The 18,814-nt window shown below is 39.7% G+C and overlaps 1 protein-coding gene across 1 annotated transcript in view; it reads right to left on the bottom strand.

The window, feature by feature from the left end:
• myo6a (myosin VIa) overlaps window positions 1-18,814 on the bottom strand; it is a 224,349-nt gene that overhangs the window by 54,828 nt on the left and 150,707 nt on the right. Inside the window, exons 12-18 of the mRNA XM_048600957.1 lie at window positions 16,273-16,417; window positions 7,200-7,357; window positions 6,042-6,133; window positions 4,624-4,696; window positions 3,917-4,044; window positions 691-786; window positions 239-245 (exon numbers count right to left, since the gene is read on the bottom strand). Of these exons, the coding sequence (XP_048456914.1) occupies window positions 239-245; window positions 691-786; window positions 3,917-4,044; window positions 4,624-4,696; window positions 6,042-6,133; window positions 7,200-7,357; window positions 16,273-16,417 (699 nt within the window). The remainder of the gene's footprint in view (window positions 1-238; window positions 246-690; window positions 787-3,916; window positions 4,045-4,623; window positions 4,697-6,041; window positions 6,134-7,199; window positions 7,358-16,272; window positions 16,418-18,814) is intronic.

The raw sequence follows: 18,814 nt of genomic DNA, 5'->3' as shown, positions 1-18,814 counted from the left end.
ACTGAGGATGTTACCCAGCACGGTAACGAAACGTCTGCGGAACAACAAAACAGCTCGGCGAGCCAACCAACCTCAACACCCACAAACCGAGCTACAGATCTACTCCAAAACCTTAAAGTAAAGCCATTTGCAAGCACAACAGGAAAAAAAAATGGGAAAATTTATCTTAGATATCCAAACGATAAACAATAATGACACTTTTCATACATTCAAGTGTTTCATGAATATTTTGAAATACCTAATAACTGAGAAAAAGATCAACGCACTGTAGCATTAAAAAAAACTAGAAGTATCAAGAATAATCCGTGAAAACACTCCTCGAGCAGTCGTTCGCCAAGAACTGGAAGTCCAGGGTCTTTTGAGAGTAGGTGTTAAGTTTCTTAGGGGGTTTATAAGGATTCTATGACTATTTTAAGAATTTGAATTCCCTTTGGTCACCTGGTAAATATTTTTCACTAAACTGCTTGCTGGTTTTTATTAAGTTGATACATTTTGATTTTTGTTGCGTTCAATTTGTTTGTCAAGTTTCCTACATTACAAGTGATTACATTGCAAAAGAATTTAATTAGTTGTAAATCACTTTGGATCTCCAACCTTACGAAGAACACTACATTAATGTTATTCTTTCTTGTATTCTTTTTCTTTTTGGCTTTGAAGGACTACATAAAATCCATGGAATATAAAACTTACTGTTTCATAGCAGACTGCTCCAGCGAAGTGCCTGATGATAAACCCTTCGTCATCACGGATATTCCTGTGAACTGTCAATTTTGACTTTCTAGGAATCTACACAACGTAAAGAATGCATACGTATCACATGAATACTGTTTCATTCCAAGAATGTGTTTTAAAAGTCAGGTTCAGAACCCATTCATGACTAATTTCTCACAAATCTTGTTTGCCATCTCCTTCAGTTGGGCATCACTGGCTAGGCTAGTGTTCTTTACCCATCCCTAATTGCCCAGAGGGCAGGTAAGAGTCAACCACTCTCCTGTAGGTCTGGAGTCACATGTAGGCCAGGCCTTGTAAGAATGGCAGTTTCCTTCCCTAAAAGGATATTACTGAGCCAGATGGGGTTTTTCTTTAAACGTTCTTTTAAATTTTGTTTTACATTTAAAATTTTTTAAAAATGTTTATTTTATTTTTCCTGACAACTGACAATGGTTTCATGGTCATCATTAGACTTTAAATCCCAGATTTTTATTTTTAAAACACTGAATTCAAATTCCACCATCTGCCATGGCAGGATTCAAATCCAAGTCCCCACAACATTACCTGTATATCCAAATTAATAGTCTAGTGATAATAGCACTAGGCCATCACCTCCCCTAAGCAATTATAAAAGTTCACTAGTCATATTCGATGATAGCAATAATGGTCATTATAACTGTAAAGGTAACAATTTCTGTGATCTATACATATCTAATTGAAAGCAGAAATCCAGATGGTGCTGTCAGTGGGTCTGTGCTCCAGAAAACACTGTTGGAAATTTTAACATTCACTTGAATTGTTGGGAACTTCAACTTTTTAAACATTCTAGTTCATTGTAAATCATACCCACCAAAAAAAAAAATTGCTTTATTGAATTAGAGTTTTTAAACAGTGTACAATCATAATTACCTATCAACTTACTCGGCCCTGAAGAAACAACTTTACATTTATGAAACGTCAAGTGTCTCCTTTATAAGTATGAATTGTAGTGAAATAAAAATAACTTGTAAAAATTCAAGATATTTAAGCTTCTATCTTAATCCAATTACATAAGATGATGAGAAATACAAAGCAAGGTCCTGGGGCCTGTCAAGCCTGATTTACTTATGCTTTGATTCCCTGAGAAAGCAAAAGCCTATCTATTCCAGCCTCCACTGTATTTAATGATGCCGCACCCAGAACCTTCAGGGGAGTGAATTCCAAAGATTCACAATTTTCACTGGTGGAAGCTCTCCTTATGCCACTCCTAAATGATGTGTCTAATCCAGGGACTGTGACAGTATTATAGATTCCCAAGACAGAAGACACTTCTCAGACCCCATTCTGTCAAGTCCCTAGAAGTCAAGTGACAGAATAGTCAGAGAACGCAAGGAGGTCATTCACCCCATCATGTTAGTGCTAGCCATCTGAAGGAGTGATTCACCACATGCTTGTCTTTTCCCCAATCGCTCTGCAAATGCTTCTTTTTCAGATAATAATCCAATTCCCTTTCCAAAAAAGGAATCAATGGACCCTGCCTCCATTACACTTTCAAGCAGTGCAGTGCAAATCATGCACTTTCAATAACAAAATCTCTTTGTTTTTCTAAACGCCTGAAAATGTAAACCCAATCTTAGCTTCACCTTATAGGGCAATTCTTTCATCCCAGAGGCCAATCTAGTGAACCTCTGTTATACTAACACCAATGCAATTACATCCTTCTGTAATCTGGAAATCCAAACTACATACAGTATTCTAGGTGTCAAAGTTTATGTAACTGCTGCAAAACATCTTCATTTCTACACAAATTCACTTGCAATAAAAGCCATCTCGCTATTTGCCATCCTAAATGCTTGCTGTACCCACGTGATTTTTGCATTCTTGTGCAACTACACCAAAAAGACTCAGCATCAGCATTGACAAGTTCCAAACGTTTTATGTAATATTCTGCTTTGCTTACAACCAATGAATAATTTCCCATTTCCCATTATAGTAATCCTCCTTCAACCTTGAAGCTCACTCACAACCTGAAAATCTCTTTGTGCCCTTCTGTGTATCTTCATTTAATTCCCTGTACTTTTTTAAAAATTAAGTTAATTAATGGAGTTTATTTCCTGATTTGCCACGTGAAAATTCTTCAATTTAAAATTTATTTATTTTTGTCTATGGGACTTTAGAGATCCTCTACAGTTGGTTCTAGGATGCACTTACCCTGAGGAAAGGTGAAATCCACATCACAGAAATAATTTTCATCAGTCAATGGTAAGAGCCATCATTTGTCATTAACTATTCTGTCCAGGGTATCAAAGATACACCAGCATAAAAATAACCAATTAGTTCCTAGATTGCAGTTACATCATCTAAAATATAGATTTGCATTAAAAGAAATTCAAGTTCACCATCACTCACTCGAGAACATCTCCCAGCAGTCAGACACTTTGCAAGATTCTATCACTCCCACTCTAGGAACCTATTATAATTGGCAATACCTGTTACAATCTGAAATGATCATTTATATTTGACCATGACAAAGGCTTACGACATATGCCCCATACCTGCATGGAGCCCGAGAGAAGCATGTGCACTGGGCATGGGCAATTCTTGTGTGAAACAGCTCATAACAGTAAACAAGCTCAACTTCATATTTTCATGCAGGTTCCTTACAGCTGAAACAATCGGGGTTAATATGCAATACTTGCATATATTTAGGGAGAATTGCCTTCTCCTATTTGGTGTGAGGTAGGGTCACCGGACCCATAACATAACTCTGATTTCTCTTCACAGATGCTGCCAGACCAGCTGAGGTTTTCCAGCAATTTCTGTTTTTGTTTCTGATTTACAGCATCCACAGTTCTTTTGATTGTTATCTCCTATTTGATTACCTGTTATACTAATATTGGATACATTTAACAAGCATGTTGAGTTTTCCGTATTCAATTTCCTCCCGCTCCTGTCCTAAACTGAAGTTAAATAATATCTGAAAGCTACTAAGATGAATATTTTGCGTGGAAGCAATTGTAGCCAAACACTCGTTTTCCTCATCCAAAATCCACATTTGTTCTTTGACTCAGATGTTAATCAGATGCAGGGGCCCTAGATAATGTGTCCCTTACATAAAACCAAAACATAAAGACAAACCCTTGCACCCTCATCAGAGATCTGAAGAAGAAACAAATGAAAGACTTCCTACTTTGGAAATGACTTTGGTTCAACTGTAGTAACTAACCGTGAGTCGGAAGTGGTTCTTGTGCTTCTGGTGTATTGCGGCAGTAAAATGTTGGTCACTGGCTTGAGGCAAACGGTTTTCTTCATCCAAAATATCCAGGATTCCCACTAATTTAGCTTCAATTAAATCTGTTTTAAGGGAAAATGAAAAATGCATTTGCATGCACACTAAACAGTAGCTTACATTTATACTCGTGGCAATGAAAGCAGTTGTTCTTGATTTTGGTTTTGACATTGTAAGTTTGAATCTTGCATGCTTGACAAAAGCACGTCATGATCCTCTGGTTACAAACAGAAGTACAGGACTAGTTATCAGCCCAAATACTCAGCAACATGACAAATGACAATCAGTAGTGATGTTTTAACTGCCTTTTACTGTTTCTTGATAATAGCTTCCAGAGACAGACAGACAGACAGACAGAGTGTCAAAAGAACTGGCCTGTAGTTCCCTGTATTCTCTCTCGTCCCTTTCTCGAACAGCAATGCAATATTTGCTACCTTTTGACCCACTCCAGAAACAAAGAAATCTTGGCAGATCACAATAATCTAATTTGTCTGTAATCACCTGTTTTAGAACTTGAATGTTGACCACCAGCTCCTTTAACAATTAATAGTGGATCAGAATGTAAAGTGTCATCATTTTACATCCAAAATGATCAGGAAAAATTGCAATAATCAGGCTCTTCAGCAAGTTCCTTTAATACATACCTATGCAATCTTGATTATCAACATAGTGCACTTCATTCACGCCAAGGCCTTCTTTCTGATATAGCTCTTGTTCCTAAAAGTGCAGGGGCATCAGGTCAGTGCTACATTATTAACCATTTGAAGTGATTGCTTGAAATTTTCAGAACAGGTTTTGATCCATCTCAATAAATGTTATTCATTACGTTGCCATTACTAAATGTTATTCAGAGAAAAACAGCATATTTGATATGAATGAGTGTCTCTCCAAATGGTCTAATAATTTCACTCTTGCATTCGTTATTATTCAACAATCTTTTTTTCTAGTGCAAAATAAAAGTATCTGAAAAATTGACACGGAGAATTTTGTCTTATTTATTCTTTCATGGGATGTGGGCGCCACTAAGTTCAGCATTTGTTGCCTATCTTTAACTGCCCTTTAAATGGTATAGCAAGCCATTCAATTCAATTTGCACTTAATTGTGCCTGGACTCAATGAGTTTAGAAGAATGAGAGGCAAACTTATTGAAATATACAAGATTCTTAGTGAATTTGACTGGGTAGATTCAGAAAGGTTGCTTCACTGTGTGTCTAGGACTAGAGGACAATCTCAGAATAAGAGCTTGCACATTTAAGACAAAGGTGAGGAGGAATTCTCAGAGAGAAGTAAATCTGTGAAATTCTTTACCACAGAGGCTATTGACGTTATGTTCAAGGCTGAGATAAATTTTTAAGCTGTAAAGGAATTAAGGTTACGGGAAAAGGCAGAAGAGTGAAGTTGAAGACCATCAGATTAGCTACATTCTCTTTGAATGGCAGAGCAGACTCAATGGGCTAAATGACCTACTCGTACATCTCATGGTCTTAGAGAATGAAATTTTAAATGCAAAAGTATAAAATGGTTCACTCCTGGAAGATGCATTTCAACAACGGTATACATGATGCAATTGACACAAATTGTAAATGAACAGAGAGAGAGAGATCATGATGTTCATATACAAGAACCCTTAAGGTAATGTATACAGTCAAGGATGGACTAAATTTTAATTGAGCAAGAAATGAGTTAATGAAGGAAAGACAACATTATCAAATTAGAAAAACATATATAGTTGAAGTAGGTTAAAAGATGACAATACAACATAAAGAGCAAATAAATCATGTTAGAATTTGAGAAATCACTGGTTAGACCTTAACTTGTTTTTTCTGGACAATTCTGGGCACTACTTTTCAGGAAAAATACAACAGAACCAGGAAGATGGGAGAGGAGGTTTATCACCATGTTTCAAGGAAACTGCAGAAACCCAAGGCAGAGCTTCGACAGAGTGAAATAGACTACATAAAAAAAAATCTACAATTGGTCTCCGGGTAACATATGATCTTTATTTTCTGTTACATGAGTTTTATCAGTTGACATAGACACAAGAAATAAGTGTACATTGTACCTCTTTTAGGATCCTTTCATTGAAAAACTGCTGAAGCTTCTCATTGCAGTAGTTAATGCAGAATTGTTCAAAGCTATTATGCTCAAAATATTCTGAAAATACAAACTGGAAAAGGTCAGCAAACACAGCACCACCTGCAGAACGATTGCTAATGCTCTTCTCAATGATCTTGAGCTTTGAATTATCTGTAATTCTGTGAACTAAGATTGTTGCAAGATTGTGGGGGTGGGCTTGCAAATAGCTTTTACAGAGAACAGATTTTAGAGATATACTGCCCCTTTTACACAGAAGCTTGAATCGATGTAAATGAATCAACACAAATTGACACTCGGCTCGTTCCAATCTAATACGTTGACTGTGTCAAGGACATGAGGCTTGACAAACTCAGCAGAAACTTCACTTCAACAACTACTTAAGCAGTCCATTGCTTTCTACTGTAAGTGATGAATTTGACTTCTTTGAATTTATTTACACAAAGTTGCAAAGCTAGCTTTCTGAAAATTGTGAACAAAGATTCAACTTCAATAAGGTGTTTCATCAGTTTCCGAGAACTGTTGCGCTCCATAACTGCAAGTCCTTGCTCTTCAAACAGAGTCTGGTTCACCTTCTCCTCCATGCCCTATATCCCACATGACTTAGTGAGTTTGCTTTTCTTCCCCAACAACCTCTACATTTTCCCCACCAGCATTCCTTTCAAACACAAAATCAAATCTACTTTGTTAGCATTATCTCAATAGCTACAGCCCCCAAAAAGGCAAGGGAGTGAATGGGCGAGAGGGAGATGAGGAAGGTGGGGGGCAGGACAGGGCAGTGAGAGCGAGAAATGGGAACAATGTTCCCTCTAAGATGCAGGGATGGGTATTAGCACACTGATCACAGAATTCTTGTCCAGTCCTGGAAGTCACTGATACAAAGATCTGTGCAGCTGGAAAAAAATTAGAAGTGCTGGGGCAGCCTCAGAACAGGTAGGCAAGCTAAGGAGAGGGGTATATCCTCCCCCTCCCCATAAAAAAGGGAGGGGAGTTGACAGCAGAGAGCAGGGGCAGCAGGTAACAGAGCGCACAAGAGATCAACCATGGATGCAATTATAATACAAAATCAAAGTTGATTAAATTACCAAATTTAAATATTGAGAAGTATAAAAGGATGGAAACTTACCAAACCCAGCAATGTCTAGAACTCCAATAAAGAAACTGGAGGTCTCAAAGGGGAAACATTGATTGACCCGCTTTACCACATGGTCAAATAGATGGCTATAAACTGCCTTGGCCAAAGCTTCTCGGGCATTGTTTGCCTGCTCCACCTTTAAGGGTACCCTGAAGAACACCAGAGTAGCTTTCAGTTAGGGTAATCAATCAGGTTTCATTCAGAAATAAGTTCCTGTAGTGACAGCTATAGCTTTTCAGTAGTATTGTGCCTGTATAAATGCTAGAATTTTGTGTTGTTCCTTTGCTTATTCATTGGTCCTCTGTCGTTATGCACGGTGTCAAGGCTTAAGAAACACTGACTGGATCATAGAGCCGAAGAGCAAACCTGTCATGATTTACCACCTTTATTCAGTTCTGCTCTGGCTGAGGGTCACACTTGTGGTTCACGTCTAAAACCCTGATTTGAACCCCCCAGCTTGACCCCATTTTGCAGTTTCCCAAACCAACAGCATCTTAAATTTATATTCTAGAGCCAAGGGGAGCAATATCACAAGATAGGACTAATCAGAGACAAATGATGATAAAATATTACTTTACATTTATAAACAATTGTTTAACAAGTCTGCAGCACTGTTCAAACAGTGAAGTGAAGCCAAAATTTGCGATGGTCTTGTTGTACATAAAATGCAATGTTAGAAATAGAATGTTCTCAGATGAATTGCAACAGTACACCATAGCAATTCCTTTCAAATTACCATTGGAATTGTTTTCTTTATAGCGGAATGTTTAACTGATAGGAAAACAATATAGCTAAACGAGATACCTCTGCAATTTGAATGATGAAAGTGAGGCCAGATATAATCACAGTCCATGACTAATTGTATAAGTGAGTCTGCATTTAAACTGAAAGCAAAATTGTCCATTAATTACAGAAGGTTAGGATTAAACAAAATATGTTTTTCCTCAATTATTTAACTACAGATACTTTTTATACAAAAACTACACGTGTTACAGAAACTCAGCAAGTCTGGCAGCAGTTGTAGAGAGAAAAACAGAATTAATGTTTCACATCCAAGGATCCTTCTTCAGAACTCCAAGAAAGAGACACTGGACTGGAGATACTAACTCAGCTTTTCCATCTACAATTGCTGTCAGACCTAGCAAATTTCTCCCGCACTTCATTTTTATCCAGCATCTGCAGTCCTTGGTTTTTATTCCCACAATGAACAATAACGAGCTGCTTGTTTGAAGCTATCACAGAACCAACTTATCAGAGAAACACCCAAGTGTACTTCACCATCATTGGATACTTCCGTCGAGCCACTCAAAGGCAGCACACTTTTATCAACACTCACTGATAATAAAACAAAGAATGAATAAACCTTTCATATTAATTGGGACATTGGTCTGATCTTTTTAAAAAGTGATGTTGAGTAATCCTCTTCAAATGCTATGTAAACATTGATTTGTTATTCTGCATCTAGCATATCACATTTGTGCAGTCAGAAAAGGGGGCAAAAAACATTGTCCGATACACAGGTGTCATGCATTCTGACAACACAGTATGGAGCTGGAGGAACACAGCAGGCCAGGCAACAGAGGAGCTGGAAAGTTGATGTTTCAGATCAGGACGCACCTTCAGAAATGGGGAGGGGGAAGGGAGCTCAGAAGTACATAGAGAGAGGAGGGGTGGGGCTGGGGAAAGGTAGGTGGGATGCTGATAGGTGAGTGCAGGTAGGGAGTGGTGGGGATTGGTCAGTGAGGTGGGAGGAGCGGATAGGTGGGAGAGAAGATGGACAGGTTGTGTCAGGTCAAGGAGATGGGGATGAGAGGGAGGGTTGGACATGGGAGGAGACCAGGGATGGGGAGATTTTGAAACTGGTGAATTCCACATTTAGGCCATTGGGCTGTAGGCTCCCGAGGCAGAATATGAGGTGTTGCTCCTCCAATTTGTGGGTGGTGTCAGTGACACTGGAGGAGGCATATGTCACCAAGGGGGTAGGAGGGGAGTTAAAATGGTTGGCGACAGGAAGGTGTTGTTGTTTGTTTCGTAGAGCATCTGCGATCTGTACGCGACAGTCTCCACGTCTATGCTTGGTCTCACCAATGTAGAGGCGGCCACATCGGGAGCAGTGGATACAGTAGACCAAGTTGACGGATGTGCAGATGAACCTCTGTCTAATATGGAAGGTTTGTTTTGGGTCTTGAATGGAGGTGAGGAGGGAGGTGTAGGGGCAGATACAGCACTTCCTCAGTTGCAGGGAAAGGTGCCAGGTGTGGTGGGGTTAGTGGGAGTGTGGAGTGGACAAGGGAGTCGCGGAGTGAGCGGTCCCTATGGAAAAAGGCAGGTAGGGGTGGGTCATGTATCGTGAACATCTTTACAACCTCCGTGAAATGATTCAAGTTGTTGAAAAGAGTAATGTTTGAAGAACCTGCAAGCAGCATTTAAAAATATTCCATCACAATTTAAAAAATTAAAGTTTTGATTTCTTTTTAAATTAGCTTCAGTTTATCAATGCTAACCGGAAGAGGAAAGCAAACAGCACAAACAAACATCTCAAGGCTTTTTTTTTAAAAAAAGAACAACTTGCACTCAAAAAGTACATTTGCTATAGGTAAACATCTCAAAGTTTTACAGGGTACTACCAAACAAAATTTCACCCTAAGCCATTTCAAGGGATATAGCACAGATGACCGAAAAGTCTGACCAGATAGGGTTTAAAGGCCAGGTGGTGTTAGGGCTCTCTGCTTCTTCCTGGAAAACAGGCCTGAACCACTCCTATCCACCACTGCCACCCTCCTCTGCCTAGCCAAGCTTATCCTCACACTGAACAATTTCTCCTTTAACTCTTCTCATTTTCTTCAGTTCAATGGTGTGGCCATGGGTATTTGCATGCACCCCAGTTAAGCCTGCCTTTCCTGGGGGTACATGGAACATTCCTTGTTCCAGTCCTATTCTTGTCCCCACCCACAACTCTTTCTCCAGTATGTCAATGACATCATTGGTGCTGCTTCCCTCTCGTGTCCAGAATTGGACAAGTTTACTGATTTTGTTTCCAATTTCCACCCCGCTTTCACCTTAACCTAATCCATCTCTGACATCTCTCTTCCCTTCCTCAACATCTGTTTCCATTTCTGGAGATAGGCTGGACACCAATATCCACTACAAACCCATCAACTCCCACAGTCACCTTGACTATACATCCTCCATCCTACTTCCTGTAAAGACACTATTCCATTCTCCCAGTATCTCTGTCTCTGTCACATCTGTTTCAATGATGCCAACTTCGACAAGGGGGCCTCCAAAATGTCCACCTTCTTGCTTAACCAAAGATTCCCCACTACAATGGTGGATAGGGCCATGAGCTGTGTCTGACCCATCTCCCGCACTTCAGCACTGATCCTGCACCCCCCCACCCCCCTTTCCTCCAGCACAGCAACAGGGTTCCCCACATCACCTACCATTCCACCAGGATCCACAACCAGAGGATTATTAGCTGCCATTTCCACTACTTGCAGCAGTGCACCATTATCAGACACATATTCCCCTCCCTTGTCAGGGCTCTGCAGGGATCATTCCCTTTCGGACGTACTAATCCACTCCTCCTTCACTCCCAACATATCCCCACAGCATCTTCTCTTGCATTCACAGAAGGTGCAACACCTGCCTGTTTACTTCCTCCCTCTGCAGTATCCAAAGGTGCAAATACACCTTCTAGGTGTAGTAGCTCTTTACCTACACCAGTCTATATGGTCTGCTGTATTTGTTGCTTACAATGTGGTCTCCTCTACATTGGATAGATGAAGTGCAGACTGGGTGACCACTTTGCAGAAAACCTGTGCTCTGTCCACAGAAATGACCCAAGTTTGCAGTCGCCTGCCACTTCAACACACCATCATGCTCCCTGGCCAACATCTGTCTCTCCTCGGAGAATCTCCTAATCAACTTGCAACTGCAAAGTGCACTCTAGTGACACCCTACCCCAGCCACACTAAGTTGAGTCTTCTACTTGTCTTAACTCTCCATACATCCTGTTTCTTTGACTAGAGAACAAGTTCCTACCAACTAGTTTCCTGATGGCTATCAGAATGTACCTTTTTTCCCCTCTTTTTACTCCAGCACACACACTGTGTCTCGGTCCAGGGTATCTGAATCAGTAGACCTAATGGTAAGGTCATATGCCTTTTACTTTGTCTCGAGTTGTTAAAACCAACACCTTGCTTTCCAATAGGGTTTGATCTGAGCATCTGTCCCCATGGCAACCTGGTCTAATGGACTTGTATTGAATGAAAGGAAATAGTTTAAACTTAATCATCTCACAAAGCCTTGTAACAATTACTGTCCTCTTCCCACTTTACAATCCATTCAAGCATCTCGATAGCCTGTATGAGCTCAGCTAGGGAACAGGCAGACATTCCTCAGGCTCTTCGGGGTTGTCAGTCTCCTCAGCCATACTTGCAGTGTTTCACAGAGAGATCTTAAGGCCGACTGATGGCTTTCCTGTGATCCCACACTTTAATCTGGTTTAACTCATCTCTGTTCAATATAGAAACTTGATAAGCTGGCACAAATTTGGCTTATCACAGGTATTCTGTCCTTTATTGGGTCCCTTGTTCCACTGGTGGGAATGGCTCACCACCTCAACAGAGCTGTAGCTTTTGGTTACTCAAATTAAACTCACTGCAGTTTTACTGTGTTGGAATGCTTGTTTTCCTCCATTACGATTTTATTTTCAGTCACAATTTTTTTCTGTAACCGTCACTAATCCTACCAGCCATCAGATTCTGGCCACCTACAGATCCCCGATTTTAATTGCCTCAGCTGCAGAGACGGAAACTGTGGAACTCCCCCCTCAATCCTATCTGCATCTTGTCCTCTCTTTCCTTCTTTGAGATGGTTTTTAAAACCTTAAAGAAATCCAAAGCAGATGCTGAAAATTGGAAACAAAAGCAAAAAAATTGTTGGAAAAAACTCAGGTCTGGCAGCATCTGTGGAGATAAAGCAGAGTTAACATTTCAGGTCCAGTGAACCTTCTTCAGAACTGTTTGCAGCTGGGGAAAAAGTTGCTCTATATGTTGAAGATGGGGTGAGGGGAGGGAGAGGTGTAAATGGTAGCTGGAGATGGAGCCTAGGGAGAGGGAGAGCAACAGTTGGGCAGACAAATGAATGGGTAGAGGTCAGTCTGAGAGAATAAATAGCTGCTAATGGGGACCATTAGTGGCTAACAATGGGTTTTTTGTCACAGTAGACCATGTGATCACAAGACCTGTTGTGTGAAATTGAGGTAAGGACTGGAGAGAAGATGCTCAAGTCCCAAAATTGTTTAACTCAATATTGAGTCCAGAAGGCTGCACAGTCTCCAAGCAGAAAATGAGGTGCTGTTCTTCCAGCTTGCGGTCAGCTTCGAGGGGTCTAAATGACTGATAGCACAGCCACCAAAAAAGGAGGAACCTAATGATTGGGGATGCACAAGAAGCTAACATTAAAAGGAACACAGATAAAGCAGAGAATTGTGAGGCTACAGATCCGCTGAGGAACAAGGCTGTGGAGGAATATGTAAACCGGGGTGGAAAATGTTAAAATAAAGATGTTGCTTGACTGGCAGTTAAGATCAATCAACAAGCACAGGAATGATAGGAGAATAAGACTGGCAAGTAAGGGCATGGGCAGCAGTTATAAATAACAATCAACTTTACAGGGCATGGAATGAGAGAAAACAGCCAGGAATACCTCACAGAATATGAGTTCCCCGACTGGGGCTGGTAACCTGGTCCAATCAGGGAGTCCTGGCTGACAGATATAAACAAGAGTGTCCATGTAAGCATTGCCCTTATCTGGCTTTGCTTGTTACTGGTTCATTGACCACATGGGTGTTTTCCTAAAAAAAGACAGGAATATTAGCAGTTCTGTTCACTCTAGGGGACAGCTTTGAGCTAGTTGGATCAGTGTCTTGTACTACACAGGCGTAAATAAAGGATGACTTGGTGACAGGTTATTGGCCTTCTTGGAGTTATTTCATGGATGTCATAGCTGCTCATTGCAGGGTCAAATATGACACCAAGGTCAGCCTACTATCAGAACATTGGAAACAGCCAGACACAGTGACAGTAATGATTTTATTGGCAAGGCAGACATTAAAAGGCGGTGATGAGGGCACAGTTGAGCCAATCAGTAGCTGCAGATATGTTGCAGCAAACAGAGGGCCAAAGGTTAGGTATGGCTGGGAATTATACTAATGCTAAGTCTGCAAGCTAGCTTCTGGTGCAAAGAGCTGCTAAAGAATAGGATGTTTTTAAATTGGTATGGTTTTAGTTTGGATCATGGGAACCAATAGCTTTATGGTGGTTGCCAACATTTCTGAAAATCCAATCAGCTCTCTCATCCCAGTGGCAGATGTGCCAAGGTGCATTTCACAGAAGGTCCTGTCTTGCCCAACCCAAGTTAAACAACTGAGCAAAAATAGGACAAGAAGAGAAAAAAACATTAAAAGCATTTGTGTGGTCTCACTCTCTCTCTCTCACACACACACACACACACACACACACAGGACAAATAGAGGGGGAAAAAAATATTAAATGTTAAAAGCATCTGCGTATGATCAAACAATCCGAGTCACCCACCCACACACAAAAAAACACCAACTAATGCTAGTTAGATGTCAGACTCAAATGGTTAGTACAAGTTTCCATAAGATTACGTAAAACCAGGAATTCTCTCTCTAATGGTCTACCCACAGTACAGGACCTGCAGTGGTTCAAGAAAGCAGCTCACCGCAACCTTCTCAAGGGTAGCTCAGGATGGGTAATAAATGCTACGACATTCCACGAGTGAATAAGACTAAAAGGTGGGGCACAGAATTGTTCTTCTCCTAATCAGTTTACTTATCTATCTGCCATGATTAAATTAACAATTTTATTTTCTACCTGCTCATCAGAAACCACCTACTCCACCATCTCTAGGAAGTTCTGACAGAAACTTTCTGCATTCTATCAACAAAGTGAAATCTCATATTCATTATCCTCGCGGAACAGTTCACTCCATTCACTGAAAAAACAAACATGGGCTAGCATTGTACAAGGCTGCAGAGGTATTTTACTCAAATACATTGTAAATATTGAAACTAATTTTGAAACTAGTTGGGTGTAACGATTAGGAAAACATACCGACTGTATGTTGCCATTTCTAAAGGAGATTCAATAAAACTCTTCATGTGAGAGTTTACACTACGGCATCACCATTGTAATTAGATAATTTGAACTCCATTAAAAAAAGTTGTGGTTTTATGGAGTCTGGTGATCAGCTTTGAGGCATACAGCTCCAAATCTATTATTTCTTCATTGTTTGATAATACAGGAACAAGTGGCCAGCGTGCACTAGAAAACAGAATGTTAAGACTCTTCGTTTGCTGTTAACATGCTGCACAATTAGGAGCAAATAATTCTCAAAGCACCAGACAACAGACATTAAGATGGGGAACAGGGATATTCAATTACACTTTTAAAAATGAACAAACTATTTGAGAAGAGTCAATAGTTTCAATAATAAAACTTTGTACTGTTCTCAAAGTGTTTTCATAAAATGTTTGAGATAGAAATATTCAAAATCTTAATCTATCAAATCTGAAATACAATTCTGCATTTTTTCTCTTACATACAAATTGCTAAACATAAAAAATCAAGTCCATCTAGTTCTTCTTCCATCAACCTGGCAAATTGAAAATAAGGAAGGAATTGGGTATTACTTTTTAGAAGTGGTTGACTAATCAGCGTAACTAATTTTCTTCATTTGGTGTACAGCAGACACAAATTACACAAAGAAAACCCAAGCGATGAGGAATTTCAGGAACTAAAGGTTGTACAGTCTCTTTCTCCAGTCACCATGTCATCCCTCAAATTACATGTTTTTTATTTAGAAATGATCTGATACTTTAAATGCATAGAATCCAGTGCTAGCCTTTTGGCAGCTCTCATGTGGAACAGAGCCACTGTATTAACATTGCTATTCAGGTTTTATAATCAGTCAGTATACCCAGCAACAAGTAGCAAGAAAAAAAATCTCTCCAAATTTCACACCATGTTCAACTGTATAAGCTACATTTTCAAGAAGTTCTTTAGTACCGAAATTACAATGGTGAATTTGTTAATTGTCAATACATTTCTATTTACTGCAAAATTAACTCAAACAATGTTGTATCTCGTGTAGGACTTGACATAATTTGCGCATTTGATGAGAAATTACATAATCCATCACAAATTTATTTTACATTACATTATGCTTCAGCTGCAATACTTCAGGATTTTAGTAGTTTACAAACACTTATAAGCAGTACTGAGACACAACACAGCAAACTAACTGCTTTCAAAGAGATGGACTTTTATTTAGAACTGAAATTAGGCCTAGGTGTTATAATAAATGAGATATAATTATTGTCCAACAAGACCACTGGTGAACATCAGCTTTTTGCAGGTTGCTCTTCTCAGCAGTTACTTCTGCAGAAAGTACAACACACAGATCTCTAGTGGCAGTAAGTGAGTAGTGCATGATATTTTCCCAAATTGTATATATCGACTTCCAATAGCTCTGTGCTCTTCTAATAAAGGACATATAACGCATCTGTCACATGTCCTGTTGCTTTCTTCATATTTCAATCACAACTATCCAGCATTAAAAGCCAATGCAAAATTCATTCAGGTCCCTGGTGAAATTATAAACCAACTGTAAGCACTCTGGTCATTGTTAATAACCTTTGGAAAGTCATACTGAACTTATCTATTATTTTCAATGTTAAAACCACATTAACTTCTTGATCATAGAAATCAGGAATGTCAACTATAATAAAACCAAATCAAATTATGAACCTGAAATTCAAAGATCAATGTGTGACCTGTAACATCATCTGAGGTCTCCAGAGACAGATTGGATTTCTTGTCTTAAATAGACAAATGTCCAAACTGTTGGACAGAAATCTGTACTTCGAGGTGCATATAATCACAATCATCACTACAACAATCTCGAGCTTCATTAAAGCATTCTCAAAAACACCAGGGTTACCAGATTATGTAGTACAGAGGAGTTTGCCTACTTGATAACTGTGCCTTTGGCACCTCCAGCTGTGGTCAGCATTACTCTAGTGGTCAAACTAACACGCAGGTCATCATCATCCAGCCCCAGCAATTCGGCACAGTGCTCTAGTGACTGACTCGATTTGTTCTTCAGGACACATCCACCTAGCAATTAATAACACTGATTACGAAGACTGAAAATATAGTTCCTATGTGCAATCAAATATAAACCTTGGTCATTTTTTTTTGATTTTAATGCTGATAAATTCTACTAACCAATTAAATATTTCATTTAAATTGCATAAAAGCTATATAGTGTTTAATAATACAATTCAAGCAGTTAAATACAAGTATTTATTTACATTTACTTATATAACTCAGAGAATAAAACAAAAAAAATTTCTTCAATGTGCACAAGAGAAAAATGTTAGATAAAGATAGTAAAGATAGACATTGAAAATATGATTAATTATTCATTGTATACACATCAAGGAAAGAAGTGATTCATATTTAGAAAGCATTTTGCATGTCCTGAGGACATCCAATACATCACTTCACATCCAATCCTACAACCTTACAACAACTCATTCATTAGAAATGTGAGCAAATAGTCTGTTTTTCATGCTTTTACTTCAGGGCACAGACTGCTCCCAGTTCTCCACTTCCATTGATTGAATAGTGCCAAGGGACCTTGCATGTTTAGCAGAGAATAGCTTTTACATGTAACGCTCCATCCAACACTCAGTCCTGCATTGACTTATTGCCCTACGTGATGCATTTCCATCAGATGATTGCGGAGCTTGAACTCAACACCTAAACTCAGAGGCAACATGGACTAATGCTCGAGTCAAGGCATTTATCCAAACATGAACTAAACTGAATGAATTATTTTTGTTATGGCCATGCATAGAATAGCAGGACACAAGGAAACAGTAACATTTAAAGTTTTAGCAAAGATTTGTAGCTCGGGTTGTGGGTGAGGTTACTGACTTGCTTGCACTCAATGTATCCTATCATGGTGATGAAACATCTATCAGTGAGGTCTCCGATGAAGCAATGTTGCTCTACTCTGCTTGGAATCTATACTGTCCTGTCTGTTATGGTGAGCAGTGTCTTTTCTGGTTTTTGTTCAGTATGGGTTTGTATATGGGGTATAATTCTATATGTTTGTTGATTGCATTATGGGTTAAGAACCATGCCTCTAGGAATTCCCGTGTGTTTATATCTTTGGTTTGGGCTACTATGGTTATGTTTGTCCCAGTTAAACTGATGGCCTTCATTGTCTGGAGTGCACGGATATTAAGGAAAGTTCGTGTTGTTTTGCTGCTAGCTGATGTTCATGTATTCTGATGGCTAGTTTCCTTCCTGTCTGTCCGATGTAACGTTTGTGGCAGTCATTGCATGACATTTTGTAAACTACCTTGGTTCTGCATGTTGTGGGAATGAGGTCTTTAATCCTTGAGAGTGTTTGTTGTAGAGTGGCTGTGGACTGCTGTGCTACCATGATTCCTGGTGGTTGTAGGAGACTCGTTGTCAGTTCTGATATGTTCTTGATGTGGGGCAGTGTGGTCAGTGTGTTAGGGCGTACTGTGTCCTCTTGGCGTTGACTATTTAGTAGGCATCTGCGGATGAAGTTGCGGGGATATCCGTTCATGGTGAAGATTTTGTATAGGTGCTCTTCTTCCTGTGTAGTTCTGGCATGTTGCAGTGAGTGGTGGCCCATTTAAATAGTGTCCTAATGCAGCTTTGTTTGTAGATGTTGGGGTGGTTGCTGTGGAAGTTGAGAATTTGGTCAGAGTAGATTTCTTTCTTGTATACCGACATTTGGGACTCCTCGTTGGTCATATGTTCAACTGTGATGTCCAGTAACAGAAGCTGATGGTTGTTTTCTTCTCTTGTGTATTTAATCCTGGCGAATACGTTGTTGGTGAGGTGTGGATCCCTTCTAGTTTGTTGCGTTTAATATTGACAAATGTGTCATTCATGTACCGGATCCACAGTTTAGATCCAATGCAGGGGAAGGTGGTGTGTTCTAGTCTTTGCATGACTGCCTCTGTGATGAGTCCTGAGATGGGTGACCCCATGGGTGTGCCATTGCTCTGTTTGTATACTTGACCATTAAAGGCAGTCTCTGTTGACGGTCCTTGGCCAGTTTGTGTGAAGGTGTGCCCAGTGGGGAGACTCAAACTACTAGACTTGTGCCTCACCACACACTGTCTTTAATGGTCAAGCATACAAACAGATCAATGGCTCATTCATAGGGTCACCCAGTTTAGGGCTCATCGCAGAGATAGTCATGCAAAGTCTAGAACACACTACCCCAAACCTGGCATTCAACCTAAACTGTGGTTTCGGTACATGGACAACACATTGTCATTATTAACCGCAACAAACTAGAAGAGACCCACCACCTCATGAACAACGTATTTGCCGGGATGAAATTCACAACAGAAGAAGAAAACAACAATCAGCTTCTGTTTCTGGACAGAGTTGAACGTATGACCAATGGGGAGTTCCGAACCTCTGTATACAGGAAAGTAACCCATACTGACTAAATCCTCA

The sequence above is a fragment of the Rhincodon typus genome, chromosome 9, assembly GCF_021869965.1.
Source record: "Rhincodon typus isolate 14 chromosome 9, sRhiTyp1.1, whole genome shotgun sequence".
Classification (NCBI taxonomy): Eukaryota; Metazoa; Chordata; class Chondrichthyes; order Orectolobiformes; family Rhincodontidae; genus Rhincodon; species Rhincodon typus.
This window is presented reverse-complemented; position numbering and strand designations above follow the sequence as displayed.